Here is a 25,294-nt window from a genome sequence, read left to right on the forward strand (position 1 = left end):
GCACTTCGGTTGACACTGGAGGCGAAGAGATCCACTTGAGGGGACCCCCAAAGGGTGAAGATCTCTAGGAGAATCTCCTGAGCCAGCTCCCACTCGTGAGAGATCGCGCCCTGCCTGCTCAGAGCGTCCGCCGTCTCGTTTTCGTCTCCGGCCAGATGAACTGCTGAGATCGAAATTTCCTGCTGGATGGCCCAGAACCAGAGCTGCATCGCCTCCCTGCACAGAGGAAGTGACCCTGCCCCCCCCTTTTGTTGAGGTAGTGCATGGCAACTGTGTTGTCCGTCAGAATCAGGACATTCTTTCCTCGCACAGTCGGTAGAAAAGCCTTCAGGGCAAGCCTGACGGCCCTCAGCTCCAACAGATTGACTCCGACGGCGACCAACGACCGCTGACTGTCAACTCGTTGACATGAGCTCCCCATCCCGTGAGGGATGCGTCCATCACGATCGTCACCTCCGGCCAGGGCAGCCAAAATGGAGCACCCCTCATCAGATAGCCTTCGTTGGCCCACCACAGAAGGTCCTGGGCGACCGAGGGCGGCACCTGAACGGGGTCCGACATCCTGCTGGAGGACTATGACCACTGCATCTTGAGAGCCCACTGCAAAGATCTCATCCGCAGTCGAGCCTCTGGCACCAGAAGAATGCAGGATGCCATGAGGCCGAGCAGCCTCAAGAAGTCGAACGCCGGGAGACTCTGGGCATGCTGAAACTTGTGCACCATTTGCAGAATGTGATGAGCCCTCACCTGGGGAGGAAAACACTGCCCCAGGGATGTGTCGAGCACTGCTCCGATGTACTGGAGCCGCTGAGTTGGCGTCAAGTGGGACTTCTTTAAGTTGAGGGAGAAGCCCAGCTTGTGGAGGGAGTGGCAGGTGACGGACAGATGATCCAGGACTTACTCGGGAGAGCTCGCCCTGATCAACCAATCGTCCAGGTAGGGGTAGACGTGAATCCCCCCTTGCATGAGATACGCTGCCACCACCACCATGAGCTTGGTGAAAACCCTCGATCGGAGGTCAATCCGAGCGGCAGGACCCGAAACTGAAAGTGCAAGTCGCCAACTGCGAACCTCAGGTACTTCTTGTGCTTGGGATGGATCGGCACATGAAAGTAAGCGTCCTTGAGGTCAAGAGACATCAACCAGTCCTGAAGTTGAAGGGCCTGGAGGACTTGAGAGAGAGTAACCATCTTGAACTTGTCCTTCCTGAGGAGTTTGTTCAAACCGCGCAAGTCCATGATGGGTCTCAATCCCCGTCTTTCTTCGAAATCAAAAAATAAGGGAATACCATCCCTTGTTCCTCTCCGCTACAGGCACCAGTTCTATGGCACCTTTCTCCAGCAGGGCTTTGATTTCCTGCGCAAGGAGCGGATCCGGACTCTTCAAAGAGAGATTCCCTGGTGGATTGTCGTGAGGCCTCTGCCGAAAGGGAAGACAGTAGCCGTGGGCTATGATCTCCAGAACCCACACATCTGAAGTAATGGCACGCCATTCTACAAGATGCTGCGCCAGCCAACCGGCGAACCATGGGACCTGGCCTCATGACTGAGCTGAAGCGGCTGTGGCATTGCCTGAGGGAAAAGAGGAAACTGCCGAGCGGCCTTGGCACCTCGAGTACCCCGTTTTCCACCTCTGGCACTCCTGCGGTGGCCCCTTTGACTTGCAGCTCCTCTCGATTTACTAAAGGACGAGTAATAACGAAAGAAACCTCGCCTGCGTTGCTGTCCCCTAGGATGAAAAGGCAGAGGTTGGTGAACTGCAGCGCACAACGACTTTGCTGTAGCTTTTGAGGTCTGCAACCTCTCAAGGCTCTCGTCATCCTTGCTGCCAAAAAGATGTTCACCATCAAAGGGCATGTTGAGGAGCCGGGCTTGCACATCAGGAGCAAACCCTGACTTCCGCAACCACGCAAATCTGCCATGTCCAGACCCGACTGAACGGACTCACACATGGCATCCTTGCCATCCTGTATAATAGCAAGAAAACCATCCCGTTCCGCCCCTTCAGGAATATGTTCAGCCACTAAGGAAATACAGTTCCACAGAGTGTGCCTGAAACGGAACAAGGCACATATGGAGTTGGCTGCCTGAAGAGCCATACCCCCTGAAGAAAACACTTTCTTCGCCCAACCATCAAAACGCTTGTCGTCCTTATCAGGAGGGATGGTAGGATACAACACCTGCTTAGCTGGGGCCGTAGCCGCCTGCACCACCAAACTCTCCGGAGTGGGGTGCGTGGTCAAGTAGCAGGGGTCGCTACTGGCTGAACGGTATTTTCGCGGAAAAGACTTGCTCACTGCTGGGAGACTCTCCGGGGCAGTCCAAGCCGCTGCCACCCTTCTTTGCAAGGCCATATGGAATGGCAGTACCGGGTCAGTCGGTGGACCTTGGTCGAGGATATCCGTCAGGTCTTCCTGCAAAAAATCCACTGGTGGCGCAGACCACCTGAAGTAGTCCGTGACCCTCGACATAAGGCGCCGGTATGAGGACTCGGCATGGGTGCCAGGCTCAGGCCTACAGAACTCCACCTCCGGAGAGGTGTCCAGACCGCTGGCATCATGCCGCGACTGACGCAGATCCTCAATCTGGCTATGAACAGATATAATCTCGTCTGGTACCGTGTCAGGAACCAATCCATCTTCAGAACCCTCATCCACCTCAGAAATATAATCCAGAGGCTGGAATGTGGGCACAAAATAAAGGATAAAGACATTTTTAGCCTTGGCCAGAGCCTTTCTAGGGGGTTCCACCGTGCCACGGGGTACCTCCGACACAACAGCCTCAAAAGGCGTCGACGGAATCGGTGTTGACGTCGAGCGCGGCGCCGACAGCATCGACGGTTTTGACACAGGCCTCAAGGACAGAGCCCCGAGCGTGTCTCTCGAGAGCCTAGGCGCCGATGACGTCGATGACTTCCTCGGAGGCGGAGCCTCGAGAGAGTCCATCGACGACCTCAGCGCCACAGGCATCGATGTCTTCTTCGAAGACTTCACAGGCTCACGCGGTCTCGAGGGCGTCGAGGCCCGGGACCTGGAATGGGCATGACTAGAACGATACCCCTTGTCCGAGCGGGACCTTTCCCGCAAATCGTGCCGACCACCCGAGCCCGAAGGCGTACGAGCGGTGTCTTTAGTAAGGTCACAGCCAACCCCTCTGGGAGGCGCGGACGGACCAGAGCCCTGCAATTCAAAAATCGCCAACATCTCCTTACGGAAGGAAGCCCATTCCTCAGGAGTCGAATGCTTGGTGGGACAAGCAACCCACTGACGGGCGGCGTCCTCAGATGAGGACCGGGAAGGTGACCAATGACGGCGCTTCCGTGAGTGCCTCGAAGGCAGAGGAATGGCGGGACCAACTCCGGGACAGAGACCTCCCGGACCGACGATGACGACGATGCAGAGAGTCGCCCCTCAAATCGTCCGTCGAAAGCCTAGATGACCTCGGCTTATGATCCTTGGCCACCTTACCTACAGAAAGCTTCTTCTTACTCTCCCGCAAGGCCTTCGAAGTAAGCAACTGGCAGTCCACACAGTCATCCGTGTCATGGTCCTCACCGAGGCACCAGAGGCAAGCGATGTTCGAATCCGTCAACGACATCTTGGACCCGCAGTCCCCACACTTCTTAAAACCCGGCTGCTGGGTAGAAGAAGACGAAGACATCTTGCGATACTTCAAACGAACAGGTGCCAGGAACCGAAAGAACAGAACTCAGACGAGTCGAGGTGCACCGAGATCTCCGAAGCGAACACATTGGCGGAAAAAACGGAACTGAGGCTACGGGCGTTGTGCGTCCTACTTATAACAGCCGGTGATGTCGGCTCGACGGATGCCCTGGAGGACAGCGTATCGACGTCATCGACACAGGACGCCGAAAGATTTTCCAAAGCAGCACAGCTGTGGTGATTACTGTCATAGATATGGAATACGTCGGAGGACCCAATCCCCTCGAAACAAAGGGCTTTGTTGCCAGCCCTGCCCTTGTGGATATTCAATGTATAAGCAGAGATGAGGGACTAAAGAACTTGTCAAGCATAGCAGGGAGAGGCAACAGATGTGGAAACCATCCAGAGTGGGAGTTTGGAATCCTGTCGGCTGACCGGAGATACCGAAGAATGGAGGACGCTGGCGAATCGCTGAGGGAGTTCTCTGTGGGTCCAGCTGGAGTGGACCTGAGTATGAAGCAGGAAAAGAGAACCGAGCAGCAGAGCCGCCACGGTGCTTCGGAAGCAAAGGAGAGAAGCCTGAAGAGTCAGAGAGATGTGACCCAGTTCCAGGAAGTCCCAGTGGCGTACGGAAGTCCCAACGAAGGTAATGGGAGGTACGGGAGACCTGAAGTGAACTATTGGAAAAAGTGAATTGAGCATTCAAGGAGAACTTCCTCGTCGCAGTGGCAGCAATAAACCTACTGACCACCAGAGAAAAGTCTGGGACCCGCAACAGAAGTGAACTGAGAATCAGAGGAAATCATCCTCATTGCAGTGGCAGGGAGAAGGCCACTAAAACCCAGAGAAGGATTTGGGACTTTGCTAATAAAATGTGAGAGTGGCAAAACAAACATCAAGTTGAAAGATATGAAGAACTCCCAAACACCAGGAGAAGGGAGTCATTCTCCTGCTGAAGAAACTGAAACCTTTTTAATGTACTCGAGAGACGCCAGGGGAAGGGAGTCATTCCCCCTGGCTTTGTTGTGAACCACACTGGAATGTGCGGACCAATACCAGGATATGGGAGTTATTCCCCTGGTCCCGAAAGTTGACTGGTACAAAGGTTTGTTGGAACCACAAGCCAGAAGAAGAGAGTCTATCACCCCTGTCATCCTTTTGCAAACGAACATTTTGGGAACACCACCCAGATACCAGCAGAAGGGAGTCATTTTCCTGGAGAAGGAACTTTCTGTTGGATTATTCTTTAGATGTAGTGTAAGGGATAGAAGTAGGTTGTGACATAGGACGGTGGAGTTTGATTATGACTGACAATCTGACAGATCCTTTAATATTAGTTGGAGGGAGGAAAACACCTCTTAGAAGATAGGGATAGCAAGGGTGTTTGCTATAAAGAAATGTTTTAGCAACATATATGCCACCTTTGTGTCAGCATCCTTCTTCAACACCCTTATACCAGTTTATGAGGGAGTGCAGCTGGCCAGCATTAACTCTAGCGAAGCCCCAGTGAAGCCCTGCTCCTCTGTCCTCATCTCAAGAAGGCCCTCATCAGTGCTTCGACCCCTGGATCAGTAGGGACCGGCCAGTCTCATCCCCTGCTCGAGGATCCAAGCCTACTGAAGTCCTCCTGCCACTGAAACTCATTATCACTCACTTTGAAAATATGGTCCTAGGTCTCCAACAAGGCTCCCAGGGCCCTGGGTGCTTCTTAATCTTACCATGTACTGCATTAGTAGGCCAATGTACCTTTTTGGTAGGGCTTCCATTGTTCAGGGAACCAGAGGCAGGCCTAAAATTGTTGTTTGCCCATGTCACTATGTGAGCCCAGAGAGGCAGCCTCCGTACCTCCAGAACTCCATATTGGGTTTGCCTGGTTAAGACTTTGCTCTCTTCCTTGGGTGGCCATATTGCATTCTCAGTGGTCTGGGTTGAGTGGTGGATCCGGTGGCCAACAAGGTGGCCTGGCCACCCTGCCCTTTGTCCATAGCACCCCCATTGCTATTGTGGGCCCGCTTGGGCCAGCCCCTGTGAGTGGTGTTACATTAAAAGGAAATCCCATAGCTAAGCACAGATTTCTACCAGAACATTTGGAGGAAGCAGGTCCAGGAAATATTAGGCCATGGACTGGAATTTTAGAGTACACCTGTGGTTTTAATATATTTTAAATATATGTCTTCCACTTCTGATAAAGTGAAAGCCTTGTTACAGTGTAACTAATTCTAGTTTAATTGTATCTATTTTTCCCTGAAGTGTAATACCTAGGTGTTCTCAGTCTAAATATCTCGTCCTCCGATGGCCTCTGGCTGCTTTTTAATAATGTTCTCCTTCTAGGCCATTTTATATACTGTGATGTGTGCATTTGCATCTGTATATCTTCTAGGAGGTATAGAAATAACATTTCTTTGTTAATATTGGCCTTGGGGTCCTGTAATGACTATGTTAACTGTTATGTTTTAATTTCTGGTTCGTAGGTGCTACCACCAGCTAGTGCGCCTACAATAAGAGTGGAATGTGTCTTTATGACATGTACGGTTTTCATATTGCACGGGACATATTTGGAGCAGCATACCTATTTAGGTAAAGAAGCATATGTATATATGTTAAACATAATAAATATATGTATTTTTCAGTATCAAAATGTGCCGTATTTTCAATGAATTCGGCTGTGGATTAATTGTACCTTTGCTTGTGCCTACTTCACCTTCTTAGAGTTAAACATGACTCCCTTGTAGCTCTATCATTTTAAAAATGGTTTGGCTTCCCTTTTGGGATTGGTGCACCCTGCCCCACCTTAAGGTTAGTGGTTGTACAGCCCCTCACCAGAGAGGCTTGGGCAAAAACGCCTTGACAATAACCTTTTAGAACAGTAGAAAGAAGTAACTAATGTGACAAACATAGGGGCATAGTGTTCAAATTAGTCCACAAAGTCCAAGCTTGTGTGAGGTTCACAAGACCGTAGATGTATCACAACCCAAAAACCTCAATGTTAGTCTATGGCCTGACAATTGACAGCAGCTTGCTTTTATCCAATGGATGAAAGTCCATAGTCTGCACATGGATACCCCCCAAAAACAGATTCAACATACAAAAAAAAAAGACAACTCACCAGCACGCTGGTCTGGTGATTGCAGAGAGGAGCTCTGAATAGGCAGGCACAGGACTTGGGGTTTCTACCTGGGAAGACCCTCAGAAATAAAATCCCCATGCTGAGTAATAAAGTGACCCCCTTGAAGAGTTCCAATCAAAGAGATCAACTAAAAGCAGCACAGATTCCAAAGCTATACTTTTACTTTAATTATGCGCGGCAATGAACCCATGGGCATGATGGCGCAGACAAGACAGAACACAACACTAAACAGAAAGAAGTTGGCAGTCAAAGGGAGTCATGAACTAAAACAGGAAAAAAAACTTTAGTCAAACAGCCAGGTTTTGAGCTTTATCTTGAATAGCTTGAGTTTAGTTTCCAGCCTGAGATCCAACGGCAAACAGTTCCAGGCTGTCGGAGCAGCTATGACAAAGGCTCCTTTTTCGGCCTTCCTGGATTTACTTCTAGGTATCATAAGCTTTTTAGTCTCCTGCAACCTAAGAGACCGAGGGGTACTCTTAAGCAAGATCAGTTCATTCAGGTAGCGGGGCATAATGCCCAGAAGGCTCTTGAAAGTAATGAGTAGTAGGCGATAGTGGATTCTTGCCTCTACATGGAGCCAGTGTAGGGCTCTTCTGGCTGGTGTGACATGATCACATCCAGTTAGACCTGTAACCACCCTCACAGCTCCATTCTGAATAACTTGAAGTCTATTTATTTCAGTTTTACTGATGCCAGTCAACAGACTGCAGCAGTAGTCCATTTTGGCTCCCACTATGGCTCCGGCCAGTGTTTCTGCATTAGACTGGGAGATCATGGGTCGAAGGTGTGCGAAAAGTTTTAGGTAGTAAGCCACACCAGATACCACGCTTCCCACATGAGCTTTCATGCAAAGGTGTTGGTCAAGGATCACCCCTGGAGTCTTCACTTTCTTGAGGGTGTCGATTTGAACTTCACCAAGCTGGAAGTTACAGTACCTAGGGTCTATCTTAGAAATCCGACTAGGGGATCTCACAATAATGAGCTCGGTTTTGGCTCCGTTTAATGCTAGTCCGTTCTGCACCATCTAATTTTCAATACAAGTGTAGGCCTTATTGATACACTCTTCGTCTCATATATGGTCTCCAGTCAAAGGGATGATACATTGCGTATCATCTGCAAAATTGGTAAACCAAATGTTTTCTTGCTCCAACATGGAAAAAAGGGGACAGTAAAGATGTTATAGAAGCAGGGCGAGAGACATGCTCCCTGTGGAACTCCATATTTGTTCGGAATCGTGTCTGCTTCGCCAATATCCGAACAAACCAAGCTAACCCGATTCTTAAGAAAGGGAGCTACCCACCGCGGGGCTTCTGGGGCGAATGCCGCCACTTGTTCGAGCCTGGTGACCAACAACATGTGGTTGACCAGGTCAAATGCGGCTGAGAGGTCCAGCAGCATAAGCATGGTGGCCTCTCCCCTATCTATGTTAGCTAGGAGCCTGGATTTGAGTTCCAGGAGGGCTGTTTCAGTACTATGCCCTGCTCTGAAACCCGATTGTCAGCAGTTTAAGATGTGATAACTTTCTATATGTTTGTATGCAACCCTATCCAGAATTTTCATCAGAAAGGATGAGTTTGTTATGGGCCTGTAGTTCAGTGGGTCCTCTTTAGGGAGGCCCGGTTTTTTCAATAGAGGCATCACCCACAAACGTTTTAGTACATCAGGCAATGTGCTCTCTCTAAAAGATGCATTCACAAACTGAGGAATAGCCTCTAAAAATATAGAGGAGCATGTTTTAATGATGATGGCGGAACAAGGATCACTCCTGCAACTAGTTGTTTTCAGATGTTTCACCACCTCCGTCAATTCCTCCAGCGTAATTGCTGAAAATCAAAATTCAGGGACTGTGGGACATCTAAATTTAGGTTCCTAGCATTCAGTCGTGCTGTTATTCCTGGATGTATTAGCCTTTTTCCGACTAATATTGGCGGCTTTAATACCCTGGAGTTTTGCACCCATGGCATCCTGAATCGCCTGACATGCTTTATCCTTCACCACTTAATCTGCCTCGTGATCAGTTATCAGATGTTGCTCTTTAAGAATTTTAAAGAGCTCTCTAGTCTCTGACCTAGCTGCGGTAATCCTATCATTAAAATAATTCTTCTTAGCCTCCAGTATGGTGGCTTTGGACGATCTGGCTGCCTCTTGGTAGGCAAGGAGCAGGTCCGGAGAATGGTTCATTTTCCAGCTATTATATTGTTTGCGCATACACTCTTTCGGTTTGCGTAACGCAGGTGTGAACCAAGGTTCACTATAGAGAGGGGGACTTGGAGGAGCGGTCAGAGATTTTGTGGCTCTTTACTGGATGGGCAAAGACAGCAACTAAAGAACCTGCAGCCAGATAAGCAGAACAAATATTTCAGGTAAGTTGTGGGGCGATGGAATTGAACTAAATTTCTGATGCAGAAGCTTCAGATTGGACATTGTACAATGGTGACCCTACTCAAGTGTCAGTTACTGATTAAGGTTGGAACAAATGGCAGCAGGACGCACCACTGGCGTCTCCATGCTGGGAGGAGGGTATCAATTGTCTGCTACAAAGTGTGTTCACTGAGTAAGATCCAGCGACACCCATGCCCAGACGTACAAAGGATGAAGTGCTACAATTTGTAGGTCAAGCAGCACAGAAAAGTCATGGAAGTTGAAAGTACACAGAAATGCCTTCAGAACCACAGACTCAGCTGGTCCCACTCGATCAATGGGAAGGAACACAATTCAAAGTGCATAATGGTTTCAGGGAGGCAGTGCGTCACCCTCCGTTTTCTCCAAATCCAAAAGATGCTGGTGCAGAGGCCGAGTCACTGCCCTCATGCAAGCCGTCCCTCTTAGTGCTTCGGGATAAAGTCCCAACTTTGTAAAAGACCCTGCGGTGCAGAGTGACAGCAGTCACCACTCAAACCATTGAAAGTTTTGCCAGCCAGCCAATCAGTGTTGGTTGGCCACAAATCAACTTTCAAAGACATAACAGGCAACCGCAGGGATGCAGATTTCAGAGGAATCCCAAACAGCCTGCCATCCCCCACCCCCTCTCAGGTACGGATAGGCACATCTGCTCAGTTCATTTGTGAACTTCTGGCCAGAGATCAGGTCAAAAATGACCCTTCATAGATATTCTCATTCTCTACCAAATCATACACAATCAACGAAATACAGTTGTCTGGCGACTGAATTCTCTAAACTAGAAACTCCATTTTGAGAGCATGCTTGAAGAAATACCTTCATGTGAGCCAAAAAAAACCCCTACAAACTCTGCAAGATATGTTTTTAAAGTGCACTGCCGAGCAAGTGCTATTTTAAAGTTTATTTTTGCATATCAGAAGCAGAGCAATGAGCCATATTACGAACTGTGACAAATCTGGACCATTAGTACCTTCTCCCCAGAGGGGAGCCACCCCCTTTAAGGCTAGGGAAGTGTACCCACTCAGCAAGACCCTCCCTAGGGGTCTGGGCAAGTGGGACCTCACTGGGAGTGACTCGCCTCCCAGGGACAAGGACTCCCATTCCAGTAAGGAAATGCCTAACCAGAGTATATTGTCCGCCTACATGGGAATCGGATAGACTTACCCCGGTTTTGGATTCACTAAAAAGTGACATTTCTTCACTCTTTCTGGCTTCAGGTAATGCTGGATCCCGCCTGAACTCCACAGTAAAAAAATGGAACAACACACCCCTTTTGTTTGTCATGACGTACATAAAGAGACAAGGAACCTTGAATGGAGGAGAGAGAATCCTACGCAGAGGCGGGCCTCCGACGGGAAGACGTCCTGGAGGGGCGGAGCCACGCTAGACTGAGGAGCCAGCAGTAGCGTGGAGAGCCAACAAAGCTCTCACAAGATTCCAAAAGGTGGGCGTCCTAACCAGCAAACAACCCTGGGTCAAGGAGGAGACGGGGACGGTAAAGAGACTTTCTCGCATGGTGGCATGACCACACAGAAGCCATGGTGGTCCTGGGCCCCGTTAACTGATGCAGAGACCAGACTACATCAGAGAGACCGGACCCTGAGCTCCACACGAGAAGTGCATTAGTTGCTGAGCAGCAGAAGGGAGACAAACGCTCCCCAAGAGGCAACACAGTTGAGAGGGGCAAACAGTGATAATCCATGCTGGGAAAGCCACAAGCGTTACAGGAGCCAGATAAACCTGAATTGAGATCAAGCAAGCCTACCAGAGGCCCTAGGGCTTTGGAGAGCCCTGGAAAACCGAGAGACATTGACACTGAAGGCTGAAGAAGTAACAACGATTAGCCTTGAAAACCTGAATGGGCAGATACCCTACCGATGCCCTGCTTAAGCAAGTCTGTCAGAGGGCCAGTGGACTTTGGAGAGTCCTGGAAACACGAAACAGTGAAAATAACTGGGCAGAAGGAGAACCTGTTGTGTTCCAGTGATTACAAATGAGAAAAGGACAAAATGAGAAAAGGACACTGCCAAGCACCAAGTGGTAAATAGTGAAATTGTGTTAGAAAATCTTGCCTTTCCTGACAAAAGGAAACCCTATGAGGTTTATGTAAAGACTTAAAAACGTGGAATACTAAACCTGACTGTACAGTGAGAAATTGATGAACTTTGTGTAAAGGGATCCAGAACCTGACAAAAAACCTTCTTAGAAAGGGATCTAAGTGGTGGGCCAAGCAAAAGCCAAAGACTGAGTCTATTGCTCCGGCGTCCTTTTTGATAAGTTTTCCTAAGTGGTAGGGTCAGTTAGATATTAGGATTTGGACTGAGGACTATTTCTTTGGACTTTGACGAGCACACTTACTTTTAGTTTTGTTATGCAGGGAACTTCCCTCATATTGGTAGGGCTGATAGGCGTTATTCCTATCATTTGAATAAAAGAAAACTTCAACATGTCCGTACTTCGTCCGACTCCTTCTGAAAATAGGTGTTCCTTGGCATTATCCCCCTCCTTAGGATTGGTCATTACCAAACTACTTGGTGTGAAACACTTTTTAGTAGCAATTTATCATCCTTAGGACAGTGATTCCTCTGATCGTCTCAAACTTTGAACGTCCTCGCCCCCCCTCAGAACTACTAATTGTTGAAAATGGTTCATTACTGTATTGTTATGTTGATTGTTCTTTTCCTTTGTTGTTTTTGAAAAAATACTGTTTGAGTTTCACTAATGCACCTCAACAGCCTTTCTCCTTTCTTTTTTGAACTTATTGGTTTGTTCATCTGATTGTAACGTAATGTCCTTTCTGTTTATATACACATTATTCATATTGCACAAATTTGAGACCAATGCTCAGCTTTGATGCACATTTTCAGACATATGCATCCTGCTTTTGTCCGTCCTATTACCCATGTTGGCCAAATGGCATGTATCACCTTGATTGTCCTACTACCATTGTGCTAAACAACATGTACATTCAATTCATGTATTTTTGATACTATTGAGATTATGAATAAGACTGATTCATTCCAAACTGGGCTAATTAATTCATTACATTTGAATTCTAACAATTCTTCCTTTTGGGTTATTGGTGATTCGCTAAGAACACCGAATTAGTTCTGTTAGAACAATATAACATACAACACTAAAGGTATATTCCAATTCTAAACCGGCGGTTACCACACCCCCTAGTTATACACAGTTACCCACCTTAGGGGGGCCATAAGGGTCCCCAAGTGGCCACATATGGGAGTCGCTTCCCCAGTGAGATGTGGATGAAGCTCACTGGGGAAAACAAGTCAGGGCATCGCAGAAATCGAGAAAAAAAATGATGAGGACTCAAAGAGAGTACATACAATATAGAAAACGTAAATTAATTCCAGCCGAGTAGAAACGAGGCATATTCTCATGCCAGTCCAGCAGACACAAACATATACATATTAGAAAATCATTTTACTGCAATTAATTTTGTAGAGACCTGAACAATCATCAAGCTCTCACTGCCCAGATGGAAAGTCCATAAAGAACAGTGGGAGGCAAAACCACAACTCCTTCACACGATAGTACAGCCATCACAAGCAATGCCTCTGAAGCGCTATACGAGTACTTCAAAGGAATGCTGGAGCGTAGTTCATCTAAACAAGACAAACTCAATATTTAGGGAACCTGTGTGGTGCCTGATAGTCTGGCAAGCCACTGGACCTTTATCCTCTACAAACATCCCCATGTCCCAGAGAAAGACGACTAACGCAGAACTGTTAATTTACTGAACAAGGCATGGGGCAGTGAAGCTATATCACACCAGTCCCCACCATAAACGTTTGAGGCATTACGAAGGGCTGTTGAATCCTCACCCAACCAGAATGAATACATAAGGGTGCTTTAGGAATTGCAGGCACTCATTCTCCTAACAATTTCAAACTGAAATGTGCCATTATGTGGGCCTCACCAGCCTGACATTAATTAGAACTTCAAAACACCATATATGGGAGGACATGGAGGGTAATGGGGCTTGGGGGGGGTTCTGCTGATGGCCAAACCCCCTCTTATTACAATTGTCCTACATCTTTCATCGGGCCAATAAGTATGTCAGATCTAAACTCACAGCACTGATAAAATCCCAACTGGCGCCCTACCTTGACTAGTCTATAAGCAGTGACCCATTTGGATGGCCTCCTTTAGGACACAAAAACAGCAGGTTTGTAAGTGTATATTGGAGCCCCTCCCCACCTGGCCCCAGGAACCTGCACAATGGGGAAGCCCTAGCCCCAAGTATGTTTAAAATCCTCCTTTAGCTGAAACAAGTCTGCTTCCTTCATCACCATCTACTCAGGAGCCCAAGTTTCAAATCTATTATTCTATCTATGGCTCTGTAAATTGTCAATACTCTGCCTCCAAATAATGGATACTCTTGTTACACAGCCACTTGACACAGCACTGCCACCTATAGACTCTAGAAGCAGTCGAGGCAGGCTGTCCAATGAAAGCACAAGTGTAATGGCGTTGATTAAGTTGCAGAAGTCAGAAAAAGTTAACCCCCCACACCCTCCATCATCCAGACTGCAGCTACAACAACATAAAAAGAAACAGACTTTTGCTACTTCACAATAAAGAACAGGGGTTAGACGTGCTAAATCAAATATGAAAAAAAACAAACTTTTATTGGCACATCGGATGAAATACTTGACCAGGCTACTGATCTCCTGCATCTTTTTCTGTCGAGAGGTTTGTGTTGCAACAGACACATTTGGTTTTGCAGATTTAAGATTCTCAGTTTCCTTGCGTATGTATTTTTGCAGGTACCTGATGGAAGAAAACAAAATGTTAAAGTTCCAAATCCAATATTTCAGATTAAAAAAATGGAACTATAAAAATGTATGTAATTTAGGCTCTTTTCATTTAAAAATGGCCAATCCAAAATCATATCTTATTGTGCCACAAAACATTCTACACAAGACATGTATTACACACACAATGAAAACAAATTACAAGATTTGTAGTTTCATCTCAGCAGTAATGATTTTTTGTTACAATAACACGTTGTACCCCATATTTCAAGCGTTTAATGTTATTGGCCCACCTGGGAGGTGATAAACTTGACTGCCATGAAATTGAGCAAATCAATCAAGCGGACTGAAAGTAGCAAGCAGAGGGGATACAGAAACAATGTCATCAGGTTGCCTGACAAAGAGAAGACAACACCATGGAGTGAAGCGTCACCAGACAGCTCGCTGCTTGTCAGGCACAGAGTCAGGTAGTCCCGGAGTGAACCATCTCAATTACATTTTTAAGGGTACAGAAGGTGGAGACTGACACATAGGTGGCATGGTGATTGCTCTAGACTTATTAGCACAGAACTTAAAGAGAAAACCTAACTTTCCCTATCTTTATGAAGAGTTTCCCTGCCTCAACTAAAATACTAAAGGGGTCTGTCAGAATGTCCTTGTAAACTAAATAGTCCACGTCCTGTGTCCAAATCTCTAATTCTGTCTCTTACACTTATAACTAAACAAGAAGGTTGCCTCAATGTTCTTGGTCCAGGAGAATGACTCCCTTCTCTCTGGATATTGCGTTTCCCCAGGATTTGCCATTCCCCACATACATGAACTTTGATTTCCCCACATTTATGTTCAAGTCTTTCTGGCCCATATAATTATTAAACCCATTGACCAATATTTGCAGAGCCTGTTTTGTTGTGGTGATCAGGACACACAGTACTTTCCAAAGCTTGCCATGGTTAGTGTTGCTGTGGGGCAGCCGAGTAATGGCCGCCTGGCTGTGAGGCTCCGAGCCAAGCTGCGGATCCAGACATGGATCGTCTGTTTGGAGTGTGCGACTTTGAAACAGATTGTGGCTTGCTGTTAAGCACGGTGTGCGGTGCACATCGATCTAATTTTCGGGCTCCCGAGTGGGCCGTGGGATGGAGATCTGTGCATTCCGTGACTTCGGCCGCCAAACAGAGATCGGGCAAGCTGCACTGCAGGCAGCAACGGCTGCAGTGGATCCTGAACGGCAGCGAGGATGCCGTTTACCCATACCCCTGTGGCCCATATGTGAGGTGGCTGATCATCCCCAGTGTGGAGGGGACTGCCGAAGCGGAGGATCCTTCTGGAGAGCGGGCGCTGTCACCGGCCTGCCGTGCTGCTACATAGCAGTGATTGAGCTTCAGAGAGTTGGTGGGAGGCTGGGAGTCCCACCACAATATCTTAAACATCCTGACTTGCGGCGTGTGACTGCATAGGTAGTGCGCTTCATTGAGCCGATTCCCGTTTGTACCCTCTGCAAGGAAAAGAGCCGCTGGGGGGGGAGGGGGTGCGCAGGAACGCATGATTGGATGTGTAAGCTGGGGAGTGGGCATAATTGCAGGCACTGCCTGGGGGGCTTTGGTAGACCCAATTCTTCACTCCTTGGCACTGTGGCTCAGAGTGGGCTCTTTGTTGGAAGGTTTTCCCAGTAAGTCGTTGAGCTCTAAATAGCAAGAACAGTGTTAGAGGTGCCACGCACTACCAGAATAGAGTGCTTGGCACTTGGTTGGGGTGCTAAGCTATCCGACACACAGTGCCTGGACCTGCAACACTGCACCATGACAGAGTGCTGGAGGTGGGGGAAAAGGACTGGTAGTATGGATGCATTTGCGAAATCCACCCCTAAGCAACCCAGGGTTAGCCTGCTGCAGGCAGAGACCTCACCAGTATTATCGGCTGTGCAGGCCCCAATAGATCTGCAACAGATGCTCGATACCATGCAAAGAGGCTTTGCTGCGGGTAACAAGAAACTTGATGACATTACAGTAAATGGAAGGAGGGTTTCCCCAAAACACGTAGAACTATCTAAGATCAGATTACTTTCATGAAGTGTGAAATTATTATTTTTTTGTATGTTTCTGGTCCTTCAATTTGTAACAAGAAAAATGACAATGCATTACTTACCGTAAAAGCATTTCTGATGATTGTATCTGCTTAGATTCACATGCTGTGCATAGGTCCGACATCCAGTGGTCACTGCGGAGTATTGCATTTTGTTTTTCGTAGTCGAAAAGGGACGTCGACAAGGCGTGTCTGAAATACTATCCCTATAGTGACGTGTGTTGTACCCACAATCCCTCACGCGTCGAGGTCCCTCTGTTTGTATTTTTCTGCCCTGAGGGAGCCTTCTAGACGTGAGTGAGTACAGAAAAGAGAGATATAAAAGGAAGTCTATGTTCCTTCGATCCGAGCGGGGAGGAAGGGTGGGCGCATGTGAATCTAAGCAGATACAATCATCAGAAATGCTTTTACGGTAAGTAATGCATTGTCTTCTGATGCTTGTTAATCTGCTTAGAATCACATGCTGTGCATAGACTAGCGAGCAGTACCCGGAATTGGCGGTGGGTTATGAGAAGGAACAGTAGAGAAAAGATGTCTTAATACTGCTTGACCCACCTGGGAGTCAGATCTCGAGTGTGCATCTAGACAACAGTGTTTTGTAAAGGTGTGCACAGAACTCCAGGTAGCCGCTTTGCAGATGGACTCAAGGGGAACATTTGCAATGAATGCTATGGACGCCCCCGTGCCTCGAGTAGAGTGTGCTCTAGGCTTAAAGGGCAGTTCTCTCTTAGCAAGAGTATAGCAGAGAGTGATGCATTGAACAATCCATCTAGAAATAGTGGACTTTGAAACTGCATCCCCTTCTCTTCCTGCTGCCACCGAGACAAAGAACTGATTAGTCTTCCTCAGTGGTCTGGTTCTTTCCATGTAGAACATGACCGCTCTGCGCACATCTAGTGTGTGCAGAGTTTTTTCTCCCAAGTTGGAAGGATTTTGAAAGAACGTTGGCAGTTCTATAGACTGGTTTACGTGGAATTTCGATATGAACTTCGGAGCAAACCTTGGGTGCGTGCGTAGAACCACCCTATCTTTGTGAACTGTAACGAAGGGGTCTAGAACAGAAAGAGCCTGTAGTTCACTTACCCTCCTGATGGAGGTGATAGCTATTAAAAAAGCAGTTTTAAGAGTGAGGTCTTTAAGAGATGCTTTGTGCATGGGTTCGAAAGGTGAGCCCATGACTCTGGGAAGTACCACGTTAAGGTCCCATCCGGGAGCTGGGTCAGCTATCGGGGGGTGTATTCTCTTTATTCCCTCCATGAAGGCCTTTATAACAGGGTTCTTCCACCACGACACCTTGAGTTGGGAAGTGGTGTATGCAGAAAGTGCCGCTAGGTGGACTTTAATGGAATTGAACACTAGACCTGAATCCAATAAGTGGGTCAGGTATAGAACAATATGTGTGGGAGAGCAGTCAATTGGGTTGATGCCTTTCCCTCTGCACCAGATGACAAATCTCTTCCACTTGCTAGAGTAGCAGTGGCGAGTGTTAGGTTTTCTGGCTTCCCTGAGAATGTCCATACATCTCTGCGGAAGCAGTAGATGTCCGAATTCTATGATCTCAGGAGCCAAGCTGCTAAATTCATGTTCTGGGGGCATGGATGCAGAGTCCTGCCCTTGTCTTGTGACAGCATGTTGTACGGGCAGGGGAGTTTCACTGGGGGAGATAGAGACATCTCCATCAAGTGAGCGAACCATGGCTGTCGGGCCCACATTGGGGCCACCAGTATCATGGTTACTTGTTCCTGGTGCATCTTGTGCACCACCTTGTTGAGAAGGGGAGTCGGGGGGAAAAGCGTAAACAAATTTCCCTGACCATTGCATCGACAGACCGTTCCCCTTGGATTGGTTCTGGGGGTACCTGGAGGCGTAACTTAGGCATTGTGAGTTCTCCAGGGTTGCAAATAGGTCTATTTCTGGGAATCCCCATTGTGTGAAGACGTCGAAGACGATGTCTTTGTGCAGTCGCCATTCGTACTCTTCGCGCAGGGGGAAATCTCTGCTGAGTTTGTCTGCCAGCAGATTGAGTTCCCCTGGTACATGTTCTGACAGTAGGAACATGTTTTGTTTGAGAGCCCACTTCCATATATTTTGGGCCAGTTTGGACAGTCCTGGAGAGTGGGTGCCCCCCTGCTTGTTGATGTAGTACATGGCTGTGGTGCTGTCTGTAAGGACCAACACAGTTTTGCCTTGTAGGTGTTCCTGGAAGGCTTTTAGCGCCTTGAACACAGCTAGTAGCTCTAGTAGATTTATGTGTTTGGATGCTACGTTCGGAGTCCACACTCCGTGAGCAGTCTGATGGGATAGGTGAGCCCCCCATCCTGTTAGGGATGCGTCTGTGGTTAGAGTGGCTTCCGCCGCGGGTGTGGCAAAGGGTTTCCCTTTTTCCAGGTTTTCCTTTGTCCACCATCGTAGCGAGAGAACCAAGGCCTGCAAGACCACCACTGGATTGTCCCATAATCCGCTGGCCTGGCACCACTGGCTGTTGAGCCACTCTTGCATAGGGCGCATGCGCAGGCGCGCGTGAGGTACCAAATAAATACACGACGCCATGATGCCTAGCAAGCGCATTGCTTTGAGTACCGTCACCTCTCGACCGGTCACATATTGAGGGATCTGAAACAGCATGTTTTGGACCCTCTCGTTGGAGGGGAAGACGAGGCCGTCCTTTGTTTGAATTAGAGCCCCTAGGAATTGTTTGATTTGGCTGGGGTCTAGGCTGGACTTCTTTTCGTTGATGGAGAAGCCCACCTGGAACAAAAGGTCTACAGTCTTTTGGGTATTGGAGAAGCACGTTTCGTAAGAATCCCCTGTTATGAGTCAGTCGTCGAGGTAAGGGTAAACTGGGATGGACAACCTGCGCAGGTGGGCCGCTGCCACTGCCAGTACCTTCGTGAATACCCTTGGTGCTGATGCTATGCCGAAGGGTAGCACTCTGAACTGGTAGTGTTTGCCCTCTATCATGAACCTGAGGTATCTTCTGTGCGCTGGCAACATTAAAATATGAAAGTATGCATCTTTCATGTCCAATGTTGTCATGTAATCTCCCTGTAATAGCAGTGGGATCACTTCCTGTAAGGTCACCATACGAAACTTCTGGGGTTTGATAAACTTGTTCGCTGGGCGCAGATCTAATACAGGGCGCATGGTTAGATCTTTTTTGGGTACAAGGAAGTACACTGAATAAATACCTTCCGTTACCTGAGATAGAGGCACGACCACTATGGCTCCTTTTTCCAGCAGTGTTGTACTTTTTGGAGAAGGATGGCAAGGTGTTCCGGTGTCATGCGTCGTCCCCTCGGGGGTCTGTATGTTGGGGAACTGTTGAATTCGATGCAGTATCCGTGGGCTACGGTGGAAAGTACCCAGTGGTCTGACGTTATTCCCTCCCATGCTGGAAGAAAGGATGTTATCCGGCCCCCGACCGGTGTTGCATGGGAGGGGACGCGAATCTTTGCGTCACTTGGTGTTGTTGGGGGCTTGGGAGCCTCTGGGGGTGGACCCCCGACCTCTCCCTTTGCCCCTGCGCTGGCCTCTTTGGCTGTACTGCCCACTATTGGTCTGGTAACTGGTGGCAGGGTACTGTTGCTGCTGATTCTGCTGTTGGCGTTGGCCACGAAAAAAGCGTTTGTTGCCATAGCCGCGTCTGGTAGTGGGCTTAGAGATCTGGTCAAGAGTTTTGATAGTATCGAACTCTTTTTTAGCCATTTCCAGAGCCTCATCCACCGCTTTCCCGAAGAGGTTTGAGTCTTCAACAGGTTTATTTATTAAAGACGCCTGTGTCTCCGGTTTGAACCCTGAGTTGCGCAGCCATACATGGCGTTTTAGGAGTATTCCCTGAACCAGAGAACGTCCCGCTGTCTCAGCAGCATCCAGAGAGTTCTTTACAATACTCTGGTTGACCTGGGTTCCTTCGCCAATAGTTGATAGCAGGCGTGTACGTAGTGGTTCCGGCACTTATTCGGCGTCCTTGCGCAGTTTGGCCCACTGCGCGTCCGCGTAGCTGGCTAGCAAAGAATTGTTGTTCGCAATTCTTGCCGAAAAGGCAGCCAAGGATGTGACTCTTTTAGCAAGGGCATATAACCTCTTGCCCTCCTTGTCAGGTGGTGCCTCACTGGTGGACAGCGGCACCCGTGCCCTCTTCCTTGTATTAGTTACTACAAGGGAATCCGGAATGGAATGTCCCCTGATGTACAGCGGGTCTGAGGGTGAAGGAGTGAAAAGTTTTTCAATCCTTGGATTAACTCCTCTGATTAGTGCGGGTGTGGATAGCGAAGGGATGATTCTTCTCTTCACTGAAGCGAGGAGGGGAATGGTCTGGCTGACTGGGGGTTTCTCCTTAATTACTCTTTCCACAAAGTCTATTTCCGGAGAGATCTCCCCAGTGTCCAGTTCGAAATGTGCTGCTGCTCTGCGCAACAGGGCATTGAATGTGGGCTGATCGTCAATGGGAGACGTGTTTCTAACAGGTGAATTGTCAGGAGGATTTAGGTTCAGGACATCAGTGTCTGAATATACTGATGGGGATTGCCAGGGATGAGAAGGTCCTTCTTCTGGATTTTCTCCGAAGCCTTCTCCTACCATGTCTGGGCTGTCTTCCAGACCTTCCTCTTGGTTATGTCCCTCTTCATTGTCCAGAAAATCATCCTCCTCTTCCAAGTATTGTTCCTCACCAGTGAGGTCATACACATTATGGAAGTCTAGGGCTGTGTCCTGCCTCGGGTATTTGGCCCTGGGGTCCTCCTGAGGCCCTTCTCTTGTTCTCTTGGGAGTGGGAGGGTTCTGGGTGTTCATAAACCTCTCCATTCTCTCCATGCAGAGATGGAGCCTTTCCATGGTTTCATGGGGTACCCCTGAGCGGTCTAGCGGGGGAAAATGAGTTTCATCTTGCTGAAAACAGCTCGACCTCTCCCACAACGTCGAGGAAAGTGTCCCGTCGCCTTCCGAAAAGCCTTCCGGTGTGCTGGTGGTCCCCCCAACTGAAGGGGGTAGTCCCTGTCTTTCTTCAGGCTTTTTCGGCGTGTCTTTCGACCTTTGCGTAGTGCTCGACGTGTCTTTCGGCGTACGCTTCTGGGCGTCGGCTACAACGATCCTCGCCAAGCTCTCTGTGACTCGTTTGTCAGCGGAGGGCTGTGGTTTCATCGTTACGGGTGTCGAGCGTTGTACGGCGGTGTGCGCTCTCTGCTGGTGCGCGTCGGCCGATGGTTTGGGGGCGGCGCCCTTATTTGCCGAAAGCCCAGTCGCTGGTCGCGGCTGCGGTTGAGAGAGAGGCTTCGAACCCGAACGGTCCGAGGATGCCGCCGGTATAACCTGCGTCTCCTTGGGCGCTGATGCTTTCTTCGTCTTCGACGAAAAAGAGCTATGGGTTGTGTGTTTATGTGTTGTATCGTGTACGTCAGTGTCGCCGGGGTGTTCATCCCCATAAGCAGGGCGTGAGCCGAGCCAGTCGGGGCCGGGGACAGACGACAAAGAGCGCGAGCGCTCTTTAGAGGAGTGTACGACTTCCGTAGCGGAGGTCGTGTTATCACGTTCCTCGTCACTGTCGGTGGTAGCAGCGGCGGGTGAAGACCCGGCCTTCGACATCGCGTAGGCCGCCCACCTCTTGACCCTACGGTCTTTTAGAGTCTTTGGCTTTAGAAGCCGACAAGCAGAGCAACCGTCCTCTTTGTGATCGAGGGGCAAGCAGCGGTTACACCGTGAATGCTTGTCCTTCCAAGTAAACTTGCCCTTACAAAGTGGGCAAAACCTAAAGGGTGTCCTCTCCATAGCCGAGGCAATAAACCATGATAACTACCCCAAGGGAAAGGAAGGGGAAAAGGAAAGGCATTCTCAGAAAAAGAATCAGAGATGTCCCACGACCCCACTCTCCCTACTGTATTAGGCCTGCGAGGCCAGGCCACGTGTTCGGCAACGCCGAAGGATCTCCTCCGCTCGTCCCCTCCGTCGATGATCTTGCTCGGCGGAGATAGCTTCACAACTGCGTCGAGGGAGGGATCGATACATTAAATCTTTAAACAGGAAAAAACGACCAAAGGTCGAGGAGATGGAATCTGCAATGTCTCTCGAGGAGCTCCGCGTAAAGGCGACCTCGACGCGTGAGGGATTGTGGGTACAACACACGTCACTATAGGGATAGTATTTCAGACACACCTTGTCGACGTCCCTTTTCGACTACGAAAAACAAAATGCAATACTCCGCAGTGACCACTGGATGTCGGACCTATGCACAGCATGTGATTCTAAGCAGATTAACAAGCATCAGAAACAATATTATTTAGATTTTTTAGATTTTAAAAGTTGACTCACACTGTTATTAGATTAGGATTCCCAATCGGGGGCTGGTCGGGGGAATGGTATATGCCAACTCTATTGACCTTTGAATTGACTGATTCCAGTTGCCAAAGTTGTTCTTGTATAATATTACAGTAAATGTGACCACGATTCGAGCACAGCTAGCCAAAGTCGGCTTGCGCATTAACAAGGCTGAAGAGAGGATTGGCACCACAGAGAACATGGTGAATGACCTACAAACAGTCGAAACACTAGTGAAAGAAACGAAGTATGTGAAGTCCAAGTGCGATGACCTGGAATCTCGTTTGCGAAGGAACAATGTCCGCATTGTGGGAGTCCCGCAGGAGGCTTTAAAAGGCAACATGGAGCAGGCAGTAGAGACGCTGCTAAGACAGTTGTTGGGTAATCCGCCATTGTCCCCTATGTTGGCAGTTGAGGGTGCGCATAGAGCGCTTGCTATAAAGCCCAGAGACTTTCCTCGGCCGACAAATCCTTGTCGGCCTACAGGGACAAGGATTTGTTATTGCTACTGTCCTACGAGAGCCAGGAATTGTGACTGGACTCGCAAATTATTTGTCCCCCCCCCCTGACTTCTCTGTAGCAGTGCAGCAGAGAGGGGACAATTCATGGGGGTGAAGAAGCTGCTGCAAGAGCGCAATACGCCACGCTATATCCGGCTAGACTCCACTTCAAGTTCAATGGGACAATATTTTTGTACAGTTCCGCAGGAGGAAGTGAAGTTCATAGAGGCCAAAATCCCACTGCCGGAACCGACTGCTGAGTCTTGATTCCTCAATACATGAATGTGTCACTATGCTGTTAAATATGTGTTTAGTTTAGGTTTCTTAGTAAATGTTAACTGTGGATAACACGTGTACGCAACAATTCTATGTTTATGATAGCTGCTTGGTCGGAAAAAAGCTTGTCCCCTTGCAGATGCAATTGTTGTTGAGGCTGGGGTGGGGTTGGGAGTAGGATGTTGGTACTGGTGGTTGGTGGGGCAGGGAGGGTGGGGGTTGGAGGTCTGGGGGAACAGTTAAAACCAGCTTGGCAAACCACTTTGGCAAATGTCAGCATGTGGTGCACAGTATTTCTTTTTGGCTATGACATGATGGGGTCACGTGATAGTTCTGCTCTGATAAAACGCTGGAGTTGGAATGTAAGAGGGCTGTGCTATTACTCTAATGCCAGGAAGGATGGCGCAAACTGGGAGGTCAATATTTCCCTACTCCAGGACCCATGCTTCATAGCAGCTGATGCAGAGGATAGCGCCAAACTGGGGAGCGCATAGACATGACACCTCATAGTCCACCAGAGCCAGGGGTGTCTTGACGCTGATAAATAAAGTGCTACATTTCACTTGCATTATATCGATACCGGAAGCCTCTGGGAGGTATGTGCTGGTGCATGGATATTTATGTAGGAAGGAGGTGGTAATCTTGAATAGTTATCGGCCTAATATAGACGACAGTCTTCCGTGAAGAGTTGTTGCAACACTTGGAGGCGTTCCCGACAGTTGTGATACTTTGGGGTGGGGACTTTAACACCATACTTGATGGGTAGCTGGACAGATCCACTTCACGTGCTAGGGTCATGACGAATGCAGCTTGTAAAATCATGCAGGGGTGCCAGGTCTTAGGGTTTGATTGACGTTTGGAGGATCTTGCATAAGGAGCAGAGGGGGTATACTTCTTACTCTTCAGTGCACAATGTGCATTCGCGGATAGATCTATGGTGTGTGTCAGAGTCCTTTTTATCCAATGCCACGGAGTGTCATTTATCCACTTGCTCTTTCGGACCATTCCCCATCTTACTGAGGCTCATTTGCGCCAAGGGGGGAGCAATAGGCCACCCTGGCACTTTAAGCTAGAGGCTTTTCGAGACCCAGCATTTATACTCACTCTCCTGGAAAGCATCAATCACTGTTCTGCAGGGAATGTGGGTTCTGTCTCCACTATAGGTATGGTGATGGCAGCTGAATGTTGTATTCTTAGAGCCGTGCAGTGGGACATATGGGAATCAGAACAAATGCTGGGGTTTCTGCAAGGGAGGTACGCTCATTCACTCTCGCCAGGTTTCATGTTGGGAGATTAAGGCAGAGTTGGATAGATTTAGGGAGCTTACGAATCGTGAGCTTCGACAACTGGACGAGCCAGGGATGGCTCAGAGATATGGGGGAAGCTGATTGGCCAGGGCGTCGCTTGGCGAGATTCGAAGGGCAGGTGGGTGGTCCCCTATAGTGTAAATAAATTCCGAGTCTGGGGAGCATGCCTATACGGAGGAGGACATAAATTCTGTGTTCTGTGCATACTATACCGATTTATACCAGTCAACAGGTGAGGCGACGAGGGAAGAGATAGATGGCCTTCCTCCGAGCTATACCGACATCTCAGTTGTCGCGTGAGGCATCAGAGTCTCTAGAGCAATCCTTAACTGCAGAGGAGATGAGGGAGGCGATTATGGGGTTGCCTGGTGTGTAGGCTCCTGGGTCAGATGGCCTTGTGTGTGGAGTTTTACAAAGAATTTCACGCTATGCTGGTCCCGTGCTGAAATTGTGGGATGAGGCAGTGGGTGCGGACCATTTTCCAGAGTTACTGCAAGAGGCAGTGATTATCTTATTATTGAAGCCGGATACGGCGCCGAGTGACTGTGCATCATATCGTCCTTTATCATCCTTAATCAATGTGGACGTTCATTTTTCTTTCAGGGTTATTGCAGGTAGGTTGTTACCGATAATGCCCCACTTAATTCACAGGGACCAAAGTGGGTTCATTCCCGACAGGGCCACGGCTCTCAACTTACGCTGACTATACAATGTGATGTCGCTGGTCGTGCTGGAGTCCAGGACGGTGGCTCCATCACTAGATATGTGTAAAGCATTTGACATGGTGTACTGGCCCTTTCTGTTTCAGATACTTGAATGGCCCTCGTTTTCAATCATGGATCAGGATATTGTATGGG

At 48.6% G+C, this 25,294-nt stretch overlaps 1 protein-coding gene across 3 annotated transcripts in view; it reads right to left on the minus strand.

Annotated features, from left to right (window-relative positions):
* ATM (ATM serine/threonine kinase) overlaps positions 1-25,294 on the minus strand; it is a 3,046,976-nt gene that overhangs the window by 2,859,117 nt on the left and 162,565 nt on the right. For all 3 annotated transcript variants that reach the window (XM_069640412.1, XM_069640413.1, XM_069640415.1), the window contains one exon: positions 13,837-13,982. In XM_069640412.1, coding sequence (XP_069496513.1) covers positions 13,837-13,982 — 146 coding nt within the window. The remainder of the gene's footprint in view (positions 1-13,836; positions 13,983-25,294) is intronic.

The sequence above is a fragment of the Ambystoma mexicanum genome, chromosome 7q (assembly GCF_040938575.1).
Source record: "Ambystoma mexicanum isolate Mex_15411 chromosome 7q, UKY_AmexF1_1, whole genome shotgun sequence".
Classification (NCBI taxonomy): domain Eukaryota; kingdom Metazoa; phylum Chordata; class Amphibia; order Caudata; family Ambystomatidae; genus Ambystoma; species Ambystoma mexicanum.